The 26463-nt window shown below is 40.1% G+C and overlaps 1 protein-coding gene across 3 annotated transcripts in view; it reads left to right on the top strand.

Annotated features, from left to right (window-relative positions):
• Positions 1-22595, top strand: part of ABCB11 (ATP binding cassette subfamily B member 11) — an 84155-nt gene extending 61560 nt beyond the window's left edge. For 2 of the 3 annotated variants that reach the window (XM_065880224.1, XM_065880222.1), the window contains exons 18-27: positions 972-1136; positions 5761-5865; positions 5953-6114; positions 8334-8537; positions 10038-10279; positions 12990-13146; positions 14292-14489; positions 18803-19009; positions 20315-20461; positions 21540-22595. In XM_065880224.1, coding sequence (XP_065736296.1) covers positions 972-1136; positions 5761-5865; positions 5953-6114; positions 8334-8537; positions 10038-10279; positions 12990-13146; positions 14292-14489; positions 18803-19009; positions 20315-20461; positions 21540-21740 — 1788 coding nt within the window. In that variant the 3' untranslated portion in view covers positions 21741-22595. Of the gene's footprint in view, positions 1-971; positions 1137-5760; positions 5866-5952; positions 6115-8333; positions 8538-10037; positions 10280-12989; positions 13147-14291; positions 14490-18802; positions 19014-20314; positions 20462-21539 lie in introns of all 3 variants that reach the window. The other variant, XM_065880223.1, reaches the window with a different exon arrangement.
• Positions 22596-26463: the final 3868 nt, after the last annotated feature.

Below are 26463 nucleotides of genomic sequence, written 5' to 3'. Positions count from 1 at the left end.
GCACTGAACACGATCTGTAACGAGGAAAAATGATGGTAAAAACGATGATGTTCTGAATATATTTGCCTTTAAGAGGATAAAAATTTGCTAGCTCTGACACTTTAATGGCAACTAAAGAAATTGGAGGGGCTTCCCTGGTGGCGCAGTGGTTGAGAGTCCGCCTGCCGATGCAGGGGGCACGGGTTCGTGTCCTGGTCCGGGAAGATCCCACATGCTGCGGAGCGGCTGGGCCCGTGAGCCATGGCCGCTGAGCCTGCGCGTCCAGAGCCTGTGCTCTGCAACGGGAGAGGCCACAACAGTGAGAGGCCCGCGTACCGAAAAAAAAAAAAAGAAATTGGAATAGGGAAATTTTGAAATAGTTTTTACTCCTTGTGAAGAAAATGCAGAATTTAGAAATCCAAATTGATTACCATTTACTTCTGGGCATTAATTAAGGAAAACCTTAGAGAAGACATGGAATTGATAACCGTCGACACCACTTAATACATTTTTAAAATTATTTTGCCTTGTTTAGATACACTGGCCTGCCTTAGAGCTTTAGCCAGTTACAAGATTTTAGAGCTTTGACATTTATGAAGGACATATCTTGAAATTTTCACAAGTCCTCAAATATGTCAATACCACTCTAGCACAAAAACTTTTTAAAATTGGGGGATTATTTTTCTTACAGATCCAACATATTCATTACTCCCCAAGAGTTAATACCTATGCAATTGTGAAATGAGGACTACGAGCTCACCTTCAGATGAGCAGACACTCTAAGATCGATCCCATCCAAGTCACAGCATGGTGGCAAGCAATTCAGAAAGATTTTTCACAAAATAACGAATCACTTCGTCTCATAGATCTTTAAGGCCACTCATAACCAATCAAACCATGACTCAAATCTGTGAATGCCAGAGGGTCTGCTGTATAACAAAAGAGTATATGCAGAAATTTAGATGATTAATGTAACTCCCTCTTCCCTCAAGGACAAGAACATTCCTGTGGAAGAAGAAATTGAACCTGCCCCAGTTAGGAGGATTCTGAAAGTTAACGCTCCAGAATGGCCCTACATGCTGGTAGGGGCTATGGGCGCAGCTGTCAATGGGACAGTCACACCCCTCTATGCCTTCTTCTTCAGCCAGATTCTTGGGGTAAGCAAACAGCTGGACCAGCTTTATTCTCCTCCTGCCTTTGGTTTGTCTATCAGTGGATATTGTCATTTTTGATAGGTTGGCTCTTTGTTGTAATGGACTTAGCTCTTTTTTGTTTTTAAGCTTTTTTTTTAGCTCTTTTTTCTCATCTCTAAAGGATTAAAAATGTCTCGAGTCTCCATCACACAGGAGGCAAGAAGGTGAAGCGGTATTTCATTTGGGCTGGCAGCACCCTCCAACAGGCATCGTGTCTGTAAAAAAAACAGCACTATGGCTGCAAATTTAGTGTCAAAAGAGGGCAGTTTACCTATATGCAAACCAAATCAGAATGCAAAGCAGGTTGGTTGAATAATACAAAAGGATTGGGGGGCCATTTTGATCTTGCTGAACAGCTGAGGTACAAAGTTTGACTTGTAATAGCAGGTGTTCATGCATGTTGTATAATGCTCTTCTCTTCCGCTGGTTGCACCATTGAAATGGGGAGGTGGGGAGGAAACAGGAAAAGAAGAGAGAAGTAAAATAAGGCATGGATAAAGGATAAGCTTATTTCAGTTTCTCACCTCCTAGGAGTTTTGATATTCTCCATCTGACTTCATTGTTATAATACAATAATAATAATGACTACAAACAATAACTAGGTGCTATCTAAGAACTTGGTATACAATAGTTCACTAAACTTTTCTAATAACCACCTGTGGTAGGTATCCTTATTGTTCCCATTTGACAAAGGAGCAAACCAAGGCGTAAAGAACTTAGGGGAGTGACTGGTGGATCTGGGATTTAAATCCAGGCAGTGTGACTGCAGAGCCAAGTTCCAACAAAACCTTCTCATTGCAAAATTAGTTCTCAATAATTTTATCACATTTTCTTAGTTGAAATTTACACACACACAAATCCTGTGAGATCAACAAGGAGGCGAATCTAGAGAACTGTAACAACTTGTTCAAGGTGACACAGGGTCACATTGGGTGATGGGACCAGGACTAGCACCAGCTTTTTTGAAGGATTTGTGAGAGTCCTAAGTTTTAGTTTCCTCCTCTGCTGTTCTTTCTCTCTTGCGGTCTCTCTGGCAGAGTTCCTGACCAGAAGTTAAGTCCCCTCAGGCATGAGGTGTATAGAAAGACTTGTATAGTCCACAAGCAAGATCAAATTAATCCTATAGGGATTCCCTGGTGGCACAGTGGTTGAGAGTCTGCCTGCCGATGCGGGGGATGTGGGTTCGTGCCCCGGTCCGAGAAGATCCCACATGTCGCGGAGCGGCTGGGCCCGTGAGCCATGGCCGCTGAGCCTGCGCGTACGGAGCCTGTGCTCCGCAACGGGAGAGGCCACAACAGTAAGAGGCCCGCGTACCGCAAAAAAAAAAATACACTCATCATTCATCAAATATTTACACATCACTTACTGTTTGCCAGACACTGTTGCTGGTATTAGGAGGAGCAAGAAAACCAGAGCCCTCCTGCTCTCATAAAGCTGACATTCTACCAGGGATAGGCTCTGGAAATGCATTCCACTGAGCAGTGATGCAGATGTAGAGCATGTAGGGGGTGGCACTGAATCTGTTAAGACCCAAGACTATGCCCTAGATGTTCACTTTTAAAATAATTCCAGGATGCCAACTTCTTTGCTGATCATCTCTTTCTCTCTTATAAATGCAGAGTATGGAATGCATTCACTCAACTTCACCCAAACCCTGTGTATGAACTGCTTTGGGAAGAGTCCTGGGTTCCCTGCCAGGAGACTTTTTTTCTGCCCTGGGGTCACATCATGCCACTTCTCTGGGTCTCAGTTGCCTTAACTATAAAAGGAAGGATTGACAAAGATGATCTGTAAGATAACTTCCAGCTCTAGTGGTCTATGAAATGGCCAAGTCAAAAAAAATTTGATGATCCAGTTATAACCCCTGCCCTTGGTTATTGTTGGTGAGAATATTCTCTGTGATTCTTCTGGTCACAACCAGAAAATCCTAGCCTGAGCAATTCAGCTTTTCACGTAAGGACCGAAGGATCAGAGTAGCAGGATCTAGTTGGTTAAATCCAAAATCTGCTCATCGTTAAGGCTCTCACAGGGTTATATTCGCTAAGAGGATGAAGCTTTACTATTTTTCTTCTTTGATAAAGAAGGTTGTTTTTGTGTGCCTCTTAGCATAATTATCACATATTCATCAGTGGGTTCATGAGGCTTTCTTTCATCTCATAGGGTATAATCATGAGTCAGATAATAGTCTGGTTTTAATTGCACTGTTTTCATTCTGACATATCTAAAGGGCACAATATTCACAGTTGGTACTGAGACCACAGTTTGGAACGAGGACCCAGCAAATGATTGGGCGTTAGGGGCCTGGTTGCTAATCTAGCGAAGCCTCAATGTACACATAAAGCATAATTTCTCTGGTGCACTTTCCCTGGGTTTATTTGACTTGGAAAAGGTGCCAAGTGTTCCAAGCACTGCAGTTTGGACATAGCATGCTGGGGAAAAGCATGAACGCTGGAGTCAGCCAGCCCTGGGCTTGCCGCAGGTCTCTGCTCTGTGCTGTCTGCATGCATCTGGGCAAGTGGTTTCCCCTTGATGAGTCTTAGCTTCCTTATCTATAACATAGGGTGAGAAAATCTACCTCACTGGGTTGTTTTAAGAATCCTAATTTAAGGAAATCCTCATTTAAGTTAAAGTAGATTAAGTAACACATTTGCATCTGGTAAATAGCAAGAGTCTAGAGAATGTTCATTTTCTCCTTAAACAAACTTACCTTTACAAAATGATGTAGATGTGTGCTTGAACTACACCTAGTCTAAAAACAGAAGAACCGGGGGATGGGCAGCCCTTTGGGTTGCATTTCAGTAAGAATGTACAAAGAACTCATGCAGTAGAGTTTGTCAGCGGGGGTGGGGGTGGGGGGGGAGGTTACAGACAGCTGATGCCCAATCTTGAATTTAATATTAGCCAAACATTCTTTTTTAACCCTGAGAAGACGGGTAATATCAAGAGCCAAGAGAGCGTGCCCAGAAGAAAACCACTGCACTGGAATCTGGAAACCGGGCATTTCCTTATCTAATAATAACCACCAGCTAAATGAACTTGGATAAAGGACTTGATCTTGTGGGCTTTAGTTTCCCATCTATAAAATAAGAGTTAAACTGGCTAATATGCAGTACGATAGTCCATGATTATAATAGGTGACCTTAGAGGGGAATGAGAATTGTGGCATCACCGTGTGGGGTTTGTGGGGATTTGTATAGTGATTTTTAAAACCAAACTGAAATATATCTTTAAGTCCTCGTGTTTGTAAACTGTAAACTTACATGAGTTATTCCATGGTGGGGTGAATGACTGTGGCATCTTTTGAACCCACTTCATTCGTTAAGAATGAATGTATTCTTCATTGCTAAGAACCATAACGGGCCCAAAAGCTCTGTCCTAGAAAGAGTACATCTCATTAATTTAGAACCCCTCCCCCTACTTTGGAATTTGTGATAATTTCAACGGGTTACTTCTGCTTTACAAAAAAGGATTTGTTAATGGAGTAGTTTGCATTGTTTACAGGAGATTTATTTGGCATATAGCAGGCATTCGGTAAATATTTGTTGAATAAATGGTTTCCTTTGATCAACTGCTTTCTGGCATTGTTCTAGTTACTCAAATTAATGCAGAGCAATAAGTAAGGATTTATTGTGCAGCTCTCTAATAAATAGCTTTCCTGAACTCTCACAGTTCCCTCACTTAGTCTGAATTAGGAGGGTTTTGATGCACCTAAGATCTATTTCACTGTAGGGCGATGTCATTAGGATATGCAGCTATCCTTTCCATTTTCTTATTGCAACAGCGTGGGTCCCAGTCAGTTACTTGAGCATGTGCCTGTAAGTTCAGAATATACTTATGAGTATAGTTTACGACTTATTATAGACTGAAAAAAACCCACTCATAATTTCCATAGTTTCTTGAGGGGAATGTTTTCAGCTTCTGGTGATTTAGAAGCAACAATTTCAGCCTCTGATGGATGGAAGCTTTTCTGTCCTAAGACAATTCCAGTCAGTGCCTTGATAGCTAGTTGCTTTTTTTTGTGTGTGTGCCAGCTGCTTTTATAATGATGCTATTATTTGTATATATATATAAGTAACCTATAAAACTAATAATAGGCGAGGTACCTGAGTGTGAAAGCCATCTTTATTATTGGGGAAAGACATAGGTCATATTACTTTGAGTTTTGTCCCAGAATAATATTCTCAGATTCTCAAGTAACTTCCCCACTTCTCTCCTTCCTCCTTTCCTTCTTCTTTTCTTCCTTCCTTCCTTTTTTTCCTTGCCTTATTATGTAAAGAATTTGAGGCATTTCATCATATTTTTCATCTGTATCAAAGAAAAGCCAATAAAATTGCCTACATCAGGCAAAGAAACGAGACAAAAATTCTGTCAGTCATAACCACTGGGTTTCGTTCACCAGCCTTCCTTCCCCACAGAGAATTAAGTGCACATGTTCATAGTTAACGTTGGTTTAACACTAGTATGTTTAAAGTGAACTGGTTTTTAACCCAAAGCCTAAGAGAAATTTCTCTTAAACATATTTGAATTGATTTATTTTGCTATTGTTTGTTAATACTAAAGTTACTTCCTTGCTTACTGTCTTGCAAAGATTTTTTCAATTCCTGATAAAGAAGAACAAAGGTCACAGATCCATGGTGTGTGCCTGCTTTTTGTAGCAATAGGCTGTGTATCTTTTTGCACTCAATTTCTGCAGGTAAGGAATTTTATTTTTCAGTAAGCGACTTAGTTATTTTCCCCCTTTTCCTGTTAAAATATCACTAAAGACTCCTTTATGTTTCAGGGATATGCTTTTGCTAAATCCGGGGAACTCCTCACAAAAAGGCTACGTAAATTGGGTTTCAGAGCAATGTTAGGGCAAGACATTGGCTGGTTTGATGACCTCAGAAATAGCCCTGGAGCACTGACAACAAGGCTTGCTACAGATGCTTCTCAAGTTCAAGGGGTAAGCCGTGGTGGAAACCAGGCACGTAGTAACTGGAGTAGACTTTCTTTCCTTTATGTATTCCAATAATCACGTAATTCCAATAACCACGTACATATTTCCTATAAAACAGGAACTCGAGGGAGGATACCCCAGAGCTACACTTTTGCCCATTTCCAAAGTTGACAAACAGCAGCTAAAGCATACTGTCTCCTAGGTAATGCCCAGAATCAGTGTTATGGCATGAAACAAAACCTGTCAGAGTTTTGTATTTCCTCTGAGTCTAACAATTGAGAAGAACTTTCCCTCCTTTCTCAGATCGGTTTTTTTTTTTTTTAAGGCCCAGAGGCTCAGATTCCACAAGACTTAATGGCACCCCCAGAGGGTGTGTGTGGAAAAAAGCCTCCTTCCACAGGGGCCTGGCTTGTAAGTTAGTCTTAGGAAAAGAAGCTGTTCTAAGCAGCCCAGCCGGGAACCTGAGGGAAAGACAGGAGATGATTGCTATCTAGAATCCTGACACATTCCAAGGGCTGTCTTTTCTGACTAAGGGAGACTAAGCTGTGGTTTCTAAACCCCAGAACCTGTAGCCTTGTTCAGGAGATTTAAACATGTGTACAAGATGAGGCTACACCTTTATAAAACCAGGCATTTGGGTTAAAGGGGTGAGAGTTCAGTTTGCCTCTCAACGCCACTGCTCACTTTCCATGAAAATCAGAAAAAGAGGAAAAAGAAAAGTCATGGTTTGCCTGTGAGGCTCTTGGAAGAAAAAACTCACTGGATTGGTAGCGCTGTACTGTATATCTCGACTTCTACCAGTTCAACCAACAATATGAACCATGATATGGAGAGTTTCAAAGGAACATGGAATCCTCTTTAGAGGAAAATCCCTGTAAATTTTTCATTTTGATCATTCTACGCTTTTTCTATTGTATAAATAGAAAATGTGTTTCCCACAGTCATTGGGTCACACCGTACATATTATTTTGTAATCTTTCTTTTTTCTCCTGAAACAATGTGATGTGAGCATATTTTGGTCCTTATATATCCTTCTACAATGAATTTTTAATGAATGCTTAATTCATCATTTTAATATATCATCATTTCTTAAAGAATTCCCTGTTTAGGTCCTCCCTCCCCACATAAGCAATTTATATCATTTTGCATCAAGCTTGTGGCATACCCTTGATTATTTTTTTAGTTCTCAAAATATAATCACTGGATCAAAATGTATAATCATTTTGAAAGGTTTTAATATACATTGTCTTACTGCTTAAAGTTTTTACTAATTTTACTCTCAACATTTGAGTATTCTAGTGTCTAGTTCACCTTATTCTTGACCTTAGATTAAATAAATAAGCTATAGTCTCATCTCTTCTATTTTTGCAATCTTCAATCTGCAAGGAGCTTTTATAGGTTATTCATTATCACTAGAATTAATCTCACGCTGACTGGTCTAGCTCTGATACCCATGAAATGAGATTAGTCAATACATGAGCTCCCAAGAAGGTGTGAATAAGATGTACTTTTATTAATCCAGCCTTCAAGTGCATTGTGGGGGGGCTCTTTAATTAAAAGACCCTCCCTTTTTAAAGCATAGAACTACCATATGATCAGTAATTCCACTCCTAGGTACATATCCAAAAGAGTTGAAAGCAGTGACCAAACAGATACTTATATACCCATATTCATAGCACCATTATTCATTATGGCCAAAAGGTGAAAACAACCCAAGTTTTCATCAACAGATCAATGGATAAACAAAATATGGTATATACACACAATGGAATGTTATTCAGCTTTAAAATACATGAAATCCTGATACCTGCGGTAACATGGATGGATCTTGAAAATATTATGCTTGATAAAATAAGCTAGACACAGAGGGATAAATATTGTATGATTCCACTTATATGTGGTACCTAGAATCGGCAAAGTCATAGAGATAGAAAATAGAATAGAGGTTAACAGGCACTGGCTGGGGAGAGGGAGGAAGGGATGTTATAGTTTTTGTTAGGAATGATGAAAAAGTTTTGGGAATAAATGTGGTGATAGTTCCAATTTTGAAGGTATTTGATGCCACTGTCTTGTACATTTAGGAATGGCTAAAATGGTAAACATTATTATGTATATTTCATCAAAATAATTTTTTAAAACCTATCTGTTTGCTACAAAATAGCTTTTTCATGATATTTAGTTAGAGACTGTGTGTCTGAAATTGGTTGATCACGTTTGGTTTGCAGGCTGCCGGCTCTCAGATTGGGATGATGGTCAATTCCTTCACTAACATCACCGTGGCCATGATCATCGCCTTCTTCTTTAGCTGGAAGCTAAGCCTGGTCATAGTGTGCTTCTTCCCCTTCCTGGCTTTATCGGGAGCCATACAGACCAAAATGTTGATGGGATTTGCCACTCATGACAAGCAGGCTCTGGAGGTCACAGGACAGGTAATCTCCCAGACCCACTTTTCAGACTGCTTATGGCTGAGTGGCTGTCAGACTGCTAAGAATGAGGGGTGCAAACAGACTTAAGGAAACTGTCAGCCTACAAACATTCATGGTTAGAAACTTCCCATTAGCCTTTTTCATATATGCCTCTGATGATATGAGATTGAGCGGGTGTGGAGAAATAGTGGTGAAAACACAGAGGGTTACATGTTCAGTTTCCTGTCAAACAGTTATTTTTTATACGTCCCAGTTAGGTGTAGTATTCTCCTTTGCAAGAGAGGACAGTTCACTTTCCTCTTTATTTGGTTTTTTCAGCTTAATGGTTTCTCCAGGTCATGCCAACCACACAGAGAGGAGTTACTATCTTTTTAATGGCACATGCTTTTAACTTTCACACTTCAGGGTCTGCCTGACTTGTAGCAAATGTCTTTCCCAAAGAGAACCATGAGATATACACAGTTTAGGTCTCAAATACACTTAGGTTTTAGCTATGCACTTTTTTTTTTTTTTTTTTTTTTTTTTTTTGCGGTACGCAGGCCTCTCACTATTGTGGCCTCTCCCGTTGTGGAGCACAGGCTCTGGACACGCAGGCTCAGCGGCCATGGCTCACGGGCCCAGCCGCTCCGCGGCATGTGGGATCTTCCCAGACCGGGGCACGAACCTGTGTCCCCTGCATCGGCAGGCAGACTCTCAACCACTGTGCCACCAGGGAAGCCCAGCTATGCACTTTTAAGAGTATGTTCTAATTAAATCTGGTTATCAGAGGTAAATGAAGATATGGTGGCATGGACAGATATCAGGGATAAAGAATCATGCACACACACATATACACACCCTCACCTTTTAACAAATTTACTCTAAACTAGGTTTTTTCTCTTTAAAGAGGGAATGTGAACATCGCCCAAGTAGGCAGAAGCCAAAAGAATTTCGTATGCCGATAGTAGGAAGTAGCCCACTTTTGTACCATTTTTAGAATAGGACCGTAATTCAGAAACAGTGGTTATTTACCTTAGAGGAGGGATTGAAACAAATACAAATTTGTAGTATAGACTAAAAGATAAACTTCATACTCAGTTTTAATCTATCTTATATAGTATTTGGTCATAATTTTTTAAGAAATAGAATCTAATATTTTAGGTTTCTATTATTAAACAATCTTTTTCTCTCAGACACATTTAAAGATACCATTTTGAACATTTCAAATGAATTCACAAAGATAGCCTTGTGTACCGTTTTTCCCCCTCTTCTCTCTTCCTCAACAAGTAGAGGCAACAAAGCCATGTTAGGATCAAGTAGAACTTGTTTTGAACTGATTGAATGTCTCAGGGTCCAGTCAAATTGATCTCCAGCAACTTCTCTATGTTCCCAGATGATGCCCCCATCTGTGCTGTATACTGCCTTCTGTCATTTGCACCAGATCTAATCCATGTAACGGTTGAAAATGTCATGAAAGCAGTTATCTCTGCTCTTTTATTTCTAAAACTCTTTTTCATTCTTCAGATTACAAACGAAGCCCTCAGTAATATTCGCACTGTGGCTGGGATTGGAAAGGAGAGGCAGTTTATAGAAGTGTTTGAGACTGAACTGGAGAAGCCATACAAGACAGCCATCCGAAAAGCAAATGTTTATGGATTCTGCTTTGGTTTTTCCCAGTCCATTGTGTTTGTTGCTAATTCTGCTTCCTACAGATATGGAGGTTACTTAATTCCCAATGAGGGGCTCCATTTCAGCTATGTGTTCAGGTGAGGACTACCTGGCCAGAGTCATAAAAGATCAGCACTCCAGGGAGGAATGGTCTGGTTCTATCCGTTAGCTTCTGCTGCTTAAACCATCCCAAACATGGTGTCTTAAACAGCTCAGATTAATATTTCTTAAAGATCCTGTGTGCTGTCAGGGTGATTCTTCTGGACTGGGCTGACTCAGTCAGGCTTCTGAGTGCCCTTCTTTCTCCACATGGCCTCTTAGCAGCTGAGCTTGTTTTCTTCACATTGTGCTCTCGGAGTTCCAAGTGCAACAGAAGATTGCAAGACCCAACATGCAAGCACTTGCCAACTCTGCATGCATCACATTTTCTAATATCTTCTTTGGCCAAAGAAAGTCATACGACCAAGTCCAGATTCAGAGAAAAGAGGAACGGACCCCATCTTTTGATGAGAGGATCCAATAAGTGTTTCTCCTTTACTCTCACATGGCTATCACATGGCACTGACACCTGATGGCTGTCCTACAGTTCAGTTTATCCTGACACTATTTACCTGGAGATAGCGTTGGGTCCTCCCACAGGACTGCCCCTCCCCCAACCCTCCACACCAAAGCAAGTCCAGGTCATCACCTGTGCTTCTGACCAACAAGCTGTAGACCCAAGGTTCCCATGACCTCATCCTCAGCTTTGATTAATATGCTAGAGCGGCTCACAGAACTCAGAGGAACATGTACTTACTAGATTACCAGTTTATTACAAAAGGATACAACTCAGGAACAGCTAGATGGAAGAGATGCATAGAGTGTGGTATGTGGGAAGGGCTTGGAGTTCTCATACCCTCCCCAAGGATGCCACTCTCCTCAAATCTCCACGTGTTCACCAGCCCAGAAGCTCTCTGCACCCTGTCTTTTGGGTTTTTATGGAGACTCCATCACGTAGACCTGACTAATTAAATCATTGACCATTGTCGATTGAACTCAATCTCCAGCCTCTCCCCTCCCCTGAGGTTGGGGAAGGGACTGAAGTTCCACCCCTCTAATTGCATGGTTGGCTCTCCAGGCAACCAGGCCCCATCCTTAGGTTATCTAGAGTTTTTACCAAAGTCACTTCATTAACAAAAGACACCTCGGTCCTCTCAAAATTTGGGAAATCCCAAGGGTTTAGGAGTCTGTGCCAGGAACTGACAAAAGACCAATATAGTTTTCTTATCATAAGTCACAATATCACAGAGGAATAAAAAAAAATCATATTGCAAAAGGGTGTGTACAGAGTAATAGGACAAATTAAGCATTTTCACAATCTACCATACTGGTTAATGCTGAGAAAATCTAAAGTCCTTGAATAAGATGGTTCCTAGAACTACCTTATTTGAGCTCTACTTCTTGTAAAGAAGGCACATGTCTAGCTGACTCTTCCTAGGTAGAGACAGCAAAGACTAGTCAGGGGAATTTTGTTCTTTTGTTTATAGCTGGAGTCTGCTCTTCTAATAAGTTTAGCTTTGAGTCCAGTTTCTCACATTTCCAGACACCTAAGTGTGTCAAGGTACCAAGGGACTGGGTGCACATGCATATGGGTGTGGCGTGATAGGGCAGGGAACCTTGAAAAATGCGGGGGAGACGGTCTGAGAAAGCCTTGGAGGGCATTAGGAAAATCAGCGCTAAAAGAAATCTCTTCTCCAGCCACGAGTTCTGTCTGCTCGCCCTCTATCTTCTAGAAATATAGAAGAAATTCTTTTCTCCTGCCCCACTATGCCCACCTCAACCAGGAAAGTCTCCTTTCTAAATTTTTACATATGTAGAGCTACTAACCCCAAATCAGAAATCACAAACTCTTGACTTGTTTAGTTTATGTAAGACTTTTGAATAATTATTTGCCAACGTGTAAAAATTGGGACACTGCAGAAAGCTCCCAATTTCTGGCTTCTCTTTAAAAAATGAAAGATGACCTTCCATCATTTCCTATTTTATTCCAGGTGCTTGTCATAGCTTTAAGTTTTGGACTGGGCTCCTAGAGATGTCTGGCTTTGCCAGTCTGGCCTAAAACAATTTCTGCTTATGAACTGAGCAGTAAAACACACAGAGACACCCCACACCACCCCACCCACACTGAGGCAGGCCCCATGGTGCATTGCAGTGCAGGTGGACAACTTCGGGGGGCGCCCCTCGCAGCATGGTCTATAGAGCAAAAGGGCTACCTCTTATCATGTTTATCATTCATTTATTTATTCACTTATTTGCTCGTTAATTATGCACACATTGAGGCTGGGACAAGTAGAAGGATACAGGCAATTGCATCATGTTGTCTGAAGCATGAATCACATGCTTGCTTGGTACAGAATTGATGCTTATATCGCCAATAATTGTCTTTTACACATTAATCATAGATTCATAGAATGTTAACATTGTAAAAATGCAACCCAATCCAGTGATCTTTCAACCTCCCTCTTTTTTTTTTTTTTTTTTTCTAAGAAGTCTTTTTTCCTCAAACAAATTTTTAAAAAAATGCTGTTGTAGTTGAAGCAGGGTTTGGAGATCTGAGCCCCCTTTGTTCAATCCTCCCCTCACCCTTTCTTCTTAGAACACAATTTGAAAAAGGCTAATCTCTCCAATCTCCCATTCCCAGACAAGTCTAAAGAGACCTGCTCAAGGCTGCTCAGTCCTTTCCAGGGCTAGACCCCCAAACTCCTGCCTCTTAGGCCATGACACCAACCACACCGCGCCCTTTCTACCTGGGTGTCTGTCCAACTACAGGGTGATCTCTTCAGTTGTACTGAGTGCGACAGCTCTTGGGAGAGCCTTCTCTTATACCCCAAGTTATGCCAAAGCTAAAATCTCAGCCGCACGCTTTTTCCAACTGCTGGACCGACAACCCGCAATCAAGGTGTATAGTAGTGCGGGTGAAAGATGGGTAAGTATAGAGGGGTAAGAGGGTAGTGGGGGAGGCTTGTGCTTCTGTGTGTGTGCAGAGCAGCCATTGGGGCTGGTTATTCAAGACCACTTATCTTCTAAATTCTGCAGTGTTTGGGTGAACTCATATGCCCTTGGAATGGACAGACAGTAGATTTACAAATGTAAAGGAATGAAGTACCTTAGCATTAAAAGTTCTTCATAAAGCTGGAACTTGAATAAGGCAATGATATCCAGTGAATACTTGTTTTATAGTACACAGGTACTATAAAACACACTTAGTTCCGGAATGAATGAAGCTACGTGTCTTTTGAGACCTACCCAACCACCAGGATTTCTACTGATATCCTGGTACGGAATGTAGAAAAACCAGTTTCTCCTGTCCAATAATGCTGATTTAATTCATGTTTATCTGTGTTCCACATGAGTTCATGTGGACTCCCAGAAAATTATTTTGATCTCAATGAAATATCACTTTTTCTAATTGATAGTCCCTACAGGTGTTTTTTAATCTTCCCTGCCTAATTTTTAATATCCCAGTATGTTCAAGAGAGCCAAAAACCCCTAAACCCCAGTAAAGTCAACTAAATTCAGAAATCTTTTAAAATTGGTCAAATGCCCTATTTCTCCTTCAGCTCAATAAAAGGTAAGTCTCTGTGTGGTTTATTAAATGTCTATCCATTTCTAGAGTTTACACGTCAGAGAGTACAACTCAAGGTATTTCACCTTTGCAATTCAGGGCTCAAGTAACTTTCTGTGTAAGTCATTTCAAGTGTAATGCTATTATTTTAAATCTCTGGGGGAACAGAGCTGTAGGAATTTGCACAGTTACTGGCTTCTGTGATGTAATCATATCCTCTATTTTCTTCCATGCAGAATGTCAAAGAATGGGTGACAAGGAAATCCCCTTAGGTTAGAATGGGAATAAGAGATCAAATATCTTTAAATTCAATGCTCAAGCCTCCTTTTATTCTACATCTGCTGGAATAGAATGCCATTTCATTAAGTTGCTGTCTTTGTACTTTGCACTTCAGCAGCTTGGTGTTGAAGGTATCTTAAGCAAGGATTTAAAACTCAGGCTTATGTGCATTTTCAATAGTCTAGATTCTAGTAGAGCATATATAATTCTAATCTTCCCGTCCACAGGACAACTTCCAGGGGCAGATTGACTTTGTTGACTGTAAATTTACATATCCTTCCCGACCTGATATACAAGTTCTGAATGGTCTCTCAGTGTCTGTTGGTCCAGGGCAAACCCTGGCATTTGTTGGAAGCAGTGGATGTGGTAAAAGCACCAGTATTCAGCTGTTGGAACGTTTCTATGATCCTGACCAAGGGAAGGTGGTAAGCAAAATTCTCAATGCATTCGAGTATCTCCAACCCCTAAAAGTCATCTTCAAGGTTGTGTCTTGCCAGACTCATTCCAAAGCGCTTGCCTTGGACAGTATTTTCCAGTTCCAGTCATTCGCTGGTTGACCTGATTCTACCTCACAATTTCTAACATTATAGTCTTCCCAGTTCCAGATGGTCTGCTGCCCAGTTAGGCAAAGAAAACTGCAAAGCTGGAGATGAGTGTACTTAACAGAAGCATTCACTTACCTGTAAATGGGGCAGAAAGTGCAGACTAATCAGGAAACTAATGACTGGGAATGGAAAAAGTGGGGGTGATAAGAAACACAATGATAAATGAGTAAGAAAGGGAATTTAGTATGAAAAATCCGAGACAATCCTGGTTCAGGAAGCTAAAGCCTAAATAATATAAGGACCTCACATTGGTAGTCATATGCCATAAATCTTTGGTTAGGATGTTTGAAAAATTGGTGGTTTGCTTTGTTGCTTATTTTCCACAGAATTTCTTCCTCTTTTCTCTTCTTTTCTTTTTCCTTTCTATTTTTTCCAAATAATATATGCAAAGGAGCACAAAGTAGAATAAGAAAGATTTGTTAAAAAAACCAAAACAAAACCAACCCCTTATTCCACCCTTTCCACCCCCCATTCTCCATTTTCCTGCTCAAAGGCAACTATCTTTAACCACTTTATGTTTTTAGATCTCCCAATGATTACCTCAAAGTCCCTAAATAATATGCTTATGCTGCTGTTTCACGATTTAACGAATTTAGACCCTCTGTTGATTTATTCTCAAGAGATGGAAATTTAGCTTACCCTCACTTCTCCCCCTCCCTTTACCCACCTCCTCCCAATATGGTTACATTACTTTTAAAAGTTCCTTTATTTGTAAATTTAATCAATACAATTCTGTTTCTTTTCCATCACCTATAGATAACATCTCTTGAATTCTCATTTTCTAAGATGAGAATATTAGCAATTCTACCTCTATTTTCACCTCTTCCTCCCTCTTTTTACCTCTCAAGTCCTAATAACTATACTTTTATATTATCTTTTTTTTCTTTAATTGGAGTATAATTGCTTTACAATGTTGTGTTAGTTTCTGCTGTACAGTGAAGTGAATCAGCTGTATGTATACATATATCCCCTACCTCTCGGACCTCCCTCCCTCCCCCTGCCCCACCCCAACCCCCCATCTGGGTCGTCACAGAGCACCAAGCTGAGCTCCCTGTGCTATACAGCAGGTTCCCACTAGCTATCCGTTTTACACATGGTAGTGTATTTATGTCAAACCTAATCTCCCAATTTGTCCCACCCTCCCCTTCCCCCACTGTGTCCACATGTGTCTGTTCTCTATATCTATGTCTCTATTCCTGCCCTACAAATATGTTCACTATTTTTCTAGATTCTACATATATGCGTTGATATACGATATTTGTTTCTCTCTTTCTGCCTTACTTTACTCTGTATGACAGACTCTAGGTCCATCCACATCTCTACAAATGACCCAGTTTCATTCCTTCTTATGGCTGAGTAATATTCCATTGTATATATGTACCACATTTAAAATATATATATAAAATGCTTACCTTTTGTTTATAACATTTATTATCTTTCACGCTTTTCCTCTAGGTTGATTCTAAAAGTTGAAAATCTATTAACAACTTTTATTATGGCTAAGTAAATATTGTTCATCTCATAGTTAAGTAGTGAGGTACATTAGCATTACATTTTTCTTTCTTAATTGTTTTTCTGAAAGACTTTCTTTTTTCTTGCATTCTCTGCCTTTATAAAATCTTTAGTTTCTTCCAATGTCTCTCTCCTGATACCTATTCAGAGGAACCTGCTTCTTTCCCTTATTTCTGCCACTGCCTGGACTAATTACATCCTACACCTGCTGAACAACTGTCAGCCTATGAGTTTCCTGCAGTATCTTTTGCATTAGATCCATTATTTCCTAGTTCCCATACCTTTCTCTTTCTTCGGTTTTCCGTCTCATTTTGTTGGAGTGCATCTGCAAGTAGTTTTCTAAGAAATGATTCAGAGGTGTGGGTCTGATTGATTATTTAATCCTTCTTTTTTGAAAAAGGACTTTCTGATATCCCTGAATAGTATAATCTTCATTGCAATGAGGATAGATAACATGATGAGAAATGCTGAAAGAAACTTGAAAGAGGCAACTAAAGTTTCCCTTGCATAAAGCAAAACAAGAAAGCAAGCAAACACATAGTGGTAAAATCCAGGAAGTTATGAAAATAAGGAGTAAGAGTTGATTATCTGTAGTTTATAATCACTTTTATTAATTTTAGGTATAGAGATTTTAATTTGTTTGAAAGTATTTGGTGATTGATGAATCTAGAAAGTACGTTGCGCTGGGAGTCTGATCTCTACAAAGGAGAGGATCCAGTTTCCCCAAATGTCAGATCTTTCATGTCTATCACCCAGGTAGACTGTGAACTACATGACATGCAGGGACCTGAATCCTTCATGTTTGACTTCTTCAACATTAACATGTATATTAAGTATATTTCTCTGAATGTACTCAGTGAATGTTCTGGTCACAGGTAGAAAGCAATGCCCATGAAGAAATCAGTATGATTCCTTGCATTTCATAGACACAATATATTTTGTTACATCATCGTAAAATGTTTCTACAAACATTTTTCAGTAGGAAAAATACCACCGTTAATGCAATTTTTAAAAATCCTCTTTGCTTTTAAGGAAGCTAACAAACGCAAACATTCAACGTTTTCAATGTTTAATTGGGTACCTGTGATGTGCCCAGCACTGCGTTAGGCCCTGTGAGAAATTCTAACAAGCATGAAGCATGTCTTATGTCTTCTAGGAGCTTACAATACTAGCATATAGACAACAATTAGCAAACAGCTCCAGTAGTTAATTGTTAAATCGTGCTTTGCAGTCTATAAGTACTATGGAAAACGCATAGAGGAAGATGAGCGAGGGCTAATTGTTGAAGAATGCCTTATATTTTTTCTAGTAGTGTTTGTTTTTTACACTGTGAAAAAATTATCTAAAACATCATATATTTACACCATTTAATATAATCTTTTTCTGAAATCATGGGGCCAAATACTTTACAGTATTACAGTATGTGAGACATACTGTACCTTTACTATTCTAAGCCTGTTAAGTGAAAGAGCTCAAATGGTAGACATATGAGTTCCTGTAATTAACTGCCTAGATAGATCATGAGTTCTTAAAAAACAGAGATTTTTTCTTTCTTTCTTTATTATTGTTTTAACATTTTTATTGGAGTATAATTGCTTTACAATGTTGTGTTAGTTTCTGCTTCATAACAAAGTCAATCAGCTATATGTATACATATATCCCCATATCTCCTCCCTCTTGCGTCTCCCTTCCACCCTCCCTATCCCATCCCTCTAGGTGGTCACAAAGCACTGAGCTGATCTCCCTGTGCTATGTGGCTGCTTCCCACTAGCTATCTGTTTCACATTTCGTAGTGTATATAAGTTCATGCCACTCTCTCACTCATCCCAGCTTACCCTTCCCACTCCCCGTGTCCTCAAGTCCATTCTCTACATCTGTGTCTTTATTCCTGTCCTGCCCCTAAGTTCTTCAGAACCACTTTTTTTTTTTTTTTAGATTCCATATATATGTGTTAGCATATGGTATTAGTTTTTCTCTTTCTGACTTACTTCACTCTGTATGACAGACTCTAGGTCCATCCACCTCACTACAAATTATTTTTTCTTTATATAGCATACAAAAGACTGTCTAGGATGGTGCCTTTGTGGCAGGTAATTCAATATATGTTTGTTGGTTGACTAAGTGAATAAATGTACTCCTTTCTTACTGGGGTCTGTTATCTCAATTATTCAGAGGTTAGTATCAGTGAAATCAAGGAAACAGGTTCGATTCTTACATTGTCCAACAGCTTTACATAGGAAACCCCATTTCATAACCCATGGAGTCTCAAAATTGAGCAATTCTGTGTACTTGGAGAGGATGTGCTGCACCAAAGGATAAGGGGAAGTTGTTGTTTTTTTTTAACTAGATACTGTCTGGAGTGCCTTTCCTGTTTGTATAATGCTACCCGTAGAACTAGAATTTGGGAAACAAACAACCATGTCTGATCACAACTTTGACACCACTTCTGGCAGACACCACCTCCAGAGGTCAAAGGCAACATAATTTATTTCCAAGAATCCTTAGATTGTTGTCTGTTAAGCAAAGCAAATATCTTGCATAACACTAACTCTAGGATACAAACTTTCCTCACTGCTGGAATTCTAAAACTCAGTGCCCTGGTTGTCACCTCTATTTGGCAGATGATAGATGGGCATGACAGCAAAAATGTAAACGTCCAGTTTCTCCGCTCGAAGATTGGAATCGTTTCCCAGGAACCAGTGTTGTTTGCCTGTAGCATAGTGGACAATATCAAGTATGGAGACAACACCAAAGAAATCCCCACGGAAAAAGTCATAGAAGCCGCAAAGCAGGCTCAGCTGCATGACTTTGTCATGTCCCTTCCAGAGGTGGGTACCAAGTCAGAGTCATTCCCTGTGGCAGACAGGGAGGAAGAGAGGTAGAATGACTGTGGCTCACGGAGAAGGTCAAAGGCAACACAACTTATTTCCCAGTGCCCCGAGATCGTCTCCGTCTTTTACGCAAAATGAATGTCCTTCATCAACATTATCTTTAGTTTTGGAAAGTAGTATATTATCCAACGCAAAGGATGCTCTATTACTTGTTGTAAGTGAAGCAGTACCGCATTGAGCATCAGCTTAGCATAACGGAAAAACATCCTGAGATTTGGAACAGACATTGATTTGAATCCAAGCTTGGCCACTTTCTAGTGTAAAGTTACTTCTGTAACAATTACTTTTCTGAGACTCAGTCGTCTACAAAATGCAAAAAGTAACAGAATGAGAGAGCATACATAATAGCCTCAGAAAGAAAGCTGCTGCTGTTACTATTATCATCCTGATCATTTCATTACTTGGCAGCAACTCCTGTGCGTGGTGGGTAAGTTGCATTTGCCTTGGAGTTCCTCACTTTCCCAGAGCCAAGTTTGAATGTAGTGTGATATTGACTCTGCATTTTTCCATCCACCAAGGGTCTTTCTTGGTGGTTGATCACTAAGAAAATTAAGACGTGGAAACTGAAAAATAGTAATTGGGAGAAAATGATTTCTGTAAACATTAAATGATAAGCTGGCTAGAATAGTTAGTACGGTACCTGATGCATAGTAAATACTCTGTGAATGTAACTGTTTTTTACGTAGGCGTCAGGTAGGGATTTTCCTTCATAATTTCATCTAAAACAACAAATATGTTAACTAGTTATGAAGCTCACAGAAATTTAAATAATTTGTTCATGATCACAGAGCTGGTATGCAGCAAGGGTGAAGATTGAAAGTTAGGCTTGTGTTCCAGAATGAGGCTACCTCAACAAGGGAATGGACCAGGAGATCTCTTGAAGGCCCTTATATGCCTAGGATCATTCTGTCTTGGAAAGATATTCCAGACAGGAGTTGGGAAATCAGGGAATCTTAAATCAGGGAGGATCTCATACGCAAGGAGAAAGAGATCAAAAATACAAACCTAAAAGAAATGCAGAGAAAGGGATACAAAGTCCCCGTGTTTCCCAACATGAAAAGTCATAAAACGCCATATTTTTTTAATATGCCTAAATGGATTTGACATCCTTTATACAAATTATTCCCAATTTCAAAAAAAACAAATTGTTTAAATCCTCAGAGGGGGTCATTGATGTGGGCTCCCTACAGCACAGGAACAATGGCTGTTTCTGGTTCTCAAACTTACCATATTTTTTTCCAGAAATATGAAACTAATGTTGGGTCCCAGGGGTCTCAACTCTCTCGAGGGGAAAAACAACGCATTGCTATTGCTCGGGCCATCATACGAGATCCTAAAATCTTGCTACTAGATGAAGCTACTTCTGCCTTGGACACAGAAAGTGAAAAGGTAGGTACTGACTTTCTAAAGTCTTAGATCATTATAAATGAGTTTTTTGCTGTAATATTTGTCCTTATAAAATGGCAGTATTGTTAATTTTCTGATTCATTAGTAGTAGAAATTACCACTCCTTTGTAGCGCCCAAAGACAATAGTCTAGAGAAAGTGACTTGAAATAGGATTGCTTCAAATAAAAAAATTTTTTTCACTTTAAAATAAGAATTGTTTTCAAGATTGTTTAGGCTAGGTGACACTTTTTTCATGGGCAAATAATGAGCTTTCTTAAATAAAATAAAATAATCCAGGCCATCTGATAGGCATTTCATATTTTATAGTTCTAAAGTTCCATGGCAGAGCAGGTGGGAAGCATACAACACAAAGTTAGAGGCGGTATCTGATGTGCAGTTTGCATGAAAGGAAATGTAATTGGGCGAAACACAATTATGAAATTTACCATTTAGAATTAACTCCCTAAAAGTCAGGATTCTGTTTTGGAGAGAGCTAAAATGTCCTCAATGAGGAACAGTATCAGGAGTGACCTTTTTTTTTTTTCCTGCGGTACGCGGGCCTCTCACTGCTGTGGCCTCTCCCGTTGCGGAGCACAGGCTCCAGACGCGCAGGCTCAGCGGCCATGGCTCAGGCCATGGCTCACGGGCCCAGCCGCTCCGCGGCATGTGGGATCTTCCAGGACCAGGGCACAAACCCGTGTCCCCTGCATCGGCAGGCGGACTCTCAACCACTGCGCCACCAGGGAAGCCCAGGAGTGACCATTTAACTGTTACCTTACATTGTTTCCTTGGTTTCATTTTAGCAATCTAGACCCTCAAGTATTGTAAAATTACTTTGTGATCTTGTAGTTTGGTTCATTCTGGCTTCACTGAAATTTTTCAGCTTGTAGACTGCAATTTAAGTCACTGATGCATTGCATTCAGCAAATATTTATTTAATCCTCTCTCTCCTGTCAAGCCTTTGGGTTTAACCCCCGAATATAGAGATGTTAATCAAGTGGTATGAAACAGAACTCTCACGATGGTGGGCCAGGGAACAAGCATGCGTCTTTGCATCAACTTTCCATCTTCCCTTTGCAGACGGTGCAGGTCGCCTTGGACAAAGCCAGAGAAGGTCGGACCTGCATTGTCATTGCCCATCGTTTGTCCACCATCCGGAACTCGGATATCATTGCTGTCATGTCACAGGGGATAGTGATTGAAAAGGGGACCCATGAAGAACTGATGGCCCAGAAAGGAGCCTACTACAAACTAGTCACCACAGGAGCCCCCATCAGTTGACCTGACTTGAGAACTTCATGCACAGTTGGTGCACCAATTACAGAAGTGCTGTGGGTTTTTTTGTTTGTTTGTTTTTCTTTAAGCAGAAATAATGATATTTTACTTTTACAGACGTGGTCATACATTGGCATCCGAGCTAATTTCTAATGACTTTCAATAGTAATTTAGTTTTAAATGTCTGTATATAGAAAATGAAAGAAACTAGGGTCAGTGGCAGTGAGAATCCAGTGTCAAGCAGCTGCTCAGCCATCACCCAGTGCTTTCTCCATGCAGGAGCCAGTCCCAGTTACTACGTGGGTATTAGCAAGATTTGGAAGAAATGAGGCTTTGAATTTCTCAGGGACAGAGAACCATCCTTTGCATTTTTGAACCCTCAGTGTACACAAAGCCTGGTCGAGAATAGGCACTCAACAAATGTTTACTGAGCTGGGCCAAGATCATATGGAGAAGAACAGAAGGACTGAAGACCAACTGTATTTTCTGACTGAAGTTTTCTTGCATGTGTGAAAGCAGATTCATTTATGTCTAAGGATGAAGATGGGGAAAGGAGGGCTTTGATACTCTGGATGCTCTCAGGCTGAAAGGGGCAGAAAAAGGCAAGTATTAGCAGGAGCTTACCAGTCAGGGATGTTAATTTACAGATTCAAGGTGTAGTATGTGGGTGGTGAAGTCCCCATTTACTGGACTAGATTCTGCCGGTGTGCCTGGAGCAGGGGGCTCTATCCCAAGCCTTGTCCCCCTCCACATTGGTTGCTGTCCTTTGTTTCTTCAAATCCCAGCGTGAAATGAAAATAGTGAATTTTACCTTGTATGAGTGTTTTCTTCCTATGGCCAACAAATGAAATTCTGCCTACAAATTAAGACTGAGCTATTGTTTATTGAGGTATATTATTTGTTTCTGGTCCAGTGTTTCCTGGTAAATAACCACACAGGTGGTTTAACAGGTTAACTAGTTAGGTCAGGAGCATTGATGGTTGCAAGGTCAGGGAGGGAGAGGGTGGAGGACAGCATTCTAGTTAAGTTATGACAAATGGCAGTGACAAGTAAGTTGCAGAATAAAAATGCCATGAGAAGGAATTAAGCTTTGCAGTAAGCATGTGCTCATCTTGTAATATTGAAGAAAGAAGACCAAAATCTGTTTAAGTTTGCATTTCAAAGAGGAGGAACATAAGCTCTGTGCTGGGAGGCTGCCAGTTTCCTGGAATAGAATGTGTGGGGTGAGAAAAACGGATGATTAAGAGTTATTTTTTAGGGGTTTCCCTGGTGGCGCAGTGGTTAAGAATCTGCCTGCCAATGCAGGGGACATGGGTTCAAGCCCTGGTCCGGGAAGATCCCACATGCCACGGAGCAGCTAAGCCCATGAGCCACAACTATTCAGCCTGTGCTCTAGAGCCCACGAGCCACAACTACTGAGCCCATGTGCCACAACTACTGAAGCCCGTGCACTGCAACGAAGAGTGGCCCCCACTCGCTGCAACTAGAGAAAGCCCACAGGCAGAAACGAAGACCCAACGCAGTCAAAAATAAATAAATTAAATTAATAAAAATTTTAAAGAAAGAGTTATTTTTTAAATAAGGTCCTTGGAAGTTATTAATGAAAGGGAAAATGTTGACTGGAGAAGGCTTGAAATGATTTGGGAAAAACATTGAATTACAACTTCAAAAATATAGAAATGAAGTTGCAAGTTTATTTTGCAACACCAGGAGTTCCAATGTCTTCATTTTTGTTCCGTATCCTATATCACTCACAAAGTTTTGGTTTCTACAGTTTTATATTATTGTTTCTCAGGTGATGGAGGGACTTGCTTAATCTGTTGTGTCTGACACTTGTCTCATCTTTCTGTAATTTCTAATGCTTTCAGGATGGGTTCTGCTGTGATCAAACTCTCCCTGTTACCCCAGTTAATAAAAGTTTACAGAAGAAAAAAATAGAAGGATTGGAAGATGAAGTTGGGGAAATTTCCCTGAGGGTAGGACAGAAAGAGATGAAGAGTTAGAAAATAAAATTTAGAGGAACAATTCAGGAGATGCAATAATTAGCTAACAGCAGTTCCAGAAAGACAGTGTAGAGAAAACTGAGGGGAAAAATGATTAAATAGTCCAAGAATATGTCCTATAATTGAAGGATGTGAATTTCCAACTTGAAAGAGTTCACCAAGTGTCAAATAAAATAAATAAACAAAGATCCTACCTGGGCACACTATTATGCAATTTTGGAAAACTGGGGGAAAGGAGAAGATACTAAAATTTTCTAAGAGACATATAATAAAGAAACATAATGACATAGGATCTCTTGACAATGACACTAAAAGTCAGAAGACATAAAGATTCGCCTTCAGAGTTCTGAGGGAAAAATTATCTCCATCCTGGAATTGTATACCTAGCAAACTATTCTCAAGAATGAGAGAGGCCTAAAGAAATTCTGTCATGTAAGTGTCTCAAAACTGCATGAAAGCAGATACCCATAAACCAGAAATGCTGCTATTTGAGAAAAAAATAGAAGAGTTGGCCTCCAGATCCTTTTGTATAGAAACACCTTTTCATACAGTTACTCTAAGTCTGTTCTACATGTGCTGTTAGGAAATTGTTTCAATAATAAGACTTTGAATTTAGTAGTGCAGTCATGCATGCAATTTTTTGGCAATCATACACTCACTTAAAAAGGTAGATCCTTTAATTTTTTGATGCTATGTCCTGAAAGAGGAAAATACATAGGATCATAATTAGGTATAGTTTGCCACATATTTATTCATGAATTAAATGTAAGTTTCCTATCCTAAGATAATATCAGAATATTCTATTCAGGTTGTTTTGGGATCCTGCCTCATGTTTCCAACTAAGAGTTGGATCTATTAATATCTCTCATGCATGCAGAATCTCTCTGCAGTCAGAGCACATAAGGATATTAGTGGAGATAAAAAATTGCAAATTTGGTTGCTGTTTCCAAACACATTTTGAGATAAATTTACATATGCGTGTGTGCCATTATAAAATAAGCATTATGTCCATTTGTATTTGCTGAAAATTTCCAGATCAAGTGAATAATCTCACCTGCCTATAAGAGACGTCAGGTGAAATTAACTTAAACGAAATTTGAAACACAATTCCAATTTCTTTCACACTGTATTCAATTAAATGTCAAATTAATTTAAATGGATAGACTGTAAATAAAGCAATGCACATGATTATCATCTAATTAGCACTGGCCAACATTATAATGTGCTCATTAGTGAGTTGTATGGTATCCTAAGGCTCGTAATGAGTAACCAGGGTACGCGTGATTGGCATGTAGCTGTCTGGATGCAACTACTCAACCCAATAAATCAGCGCTAAGACAAACTGTGCAGTAGAAAAAGGAAGAAGAATATATAGCCAGTCAGTGAGTTGGCAGTTCCTTCCTTCCTGTAATTCAGGTACAGCTCCTACTCTCAGATACAAAGAGACAGATGTGAGAAGAACAGAATAGCTGGAGATAGAAAGGGAGCTGTTCACTGAAGGTGACCCAGAGCTAGTGTCTACAGTTAAGAATGACTACAGAAAAGAAAGAAAATTGTGCTATCTTACTGGTTGAGAGTATATATTCCTGGTATATCAAGTATGGAATCAAAGTAAGAGACGAGCAATGTTTTCATAAAATACCTTAGAGGGCTTTCCTGGTGGCGCAGTGGTTGAGAGTCCGCCTGCCGATGCAGGGAACACGGGTTTGTGCCCGGGTCTGGGAGGATCCCACATGCCGCGGAGCGGCTGGGCCCATGAGCCATGGCCGCTGAGCCTGCGCATCCGGAGCCTGTGCTCCGCAACGGGAGAGGCCACAACAGTGAGAGGCCCGCGTACCGCAAAAACAAAACAAAACAAAACAAAACAAAAAAACCTTAGAGTTTGAAAATTCAATTAATCATTTAAATATACCCCATAGTAACATTCACAAAGCATTTCATAATTTAGAAAGCATCTTGCCTTCATAATTTTTGTGTGTTATTGTGAAACCATTTAGTAGGTTGCAGAGGAGGAAGGCAGATGTAAGTTGCATTCATTGTTATATATGTAAGAAGTTGTAGGTTGACACCTAATCCTACACCCCTTCCCTTGCTTACCCCTTGAGATAGAGGGGCCTCTATCTCAGAGGTTGGAAAGTAAAATATTTACCTTCCCAGACTCCTTTGCAGCTAGGGTAAGCCATGTGACTGTTCTGGTCAATGAAATATAGACACAAGTCTCTATGGAGGCTTTCCCTTCTGGAACAAAGCCTGGGTTAAGAAAGCCCATTTGCATTCCCCTCTCTTCTTTCCTGGATGCACAGCAGCCATGCTGTGGCCATTTGGATAGAAGCCACACACTATGGATGGCAGAGCAGGAAGAGAGACAGTGCCTGATTCCTGGACATCCTTAGGCAGCTGTTGCAGCCCGGACTGCCCACATCCAGCCAACCTGTTACACAAGAAAAAGACACCTCTCACTTGTATAAGCTACTGAAGTAGTTTATCATAGTTGTAGTTTTTGTTGTTGATTATGGATTAACACACTCAGTAGATACACTTAGATTTTTATTAATAAAAAATGTTGAAACATAAGTATAAAGACAATAGAGCAATGTTGAAGTATTGATGTGTGCACAAATGACCTCAAAATATGACTTTTATATCCAGAAGTATTCCAAAAACATTGAGTGAAAGAAGAAATTACTCAGTCTTTTTGCAAAAGTCACAGCTATGAGAAGGAGATG

Source organism: Phocoena phocoena, chromosome 7 (assembly GCF_963924675.1).
Source record: "Phocoena phocoena chromosome 7, mPhoPho1.1, whole genome shotgun sequence".
NCBI classification, from domain to species: domain Eukaryota; kingdom Metazoa; phylum Chordata; class Mammalia; order Artiodactyla; family Phocoenidae; genus Phocoena; species Phocoena phocoena.
The sequence above is the reverse complement of the archived record's forward strand: the minus strand, read 5'-3'. Positions and strand labels throughout refer to the sequence as shown.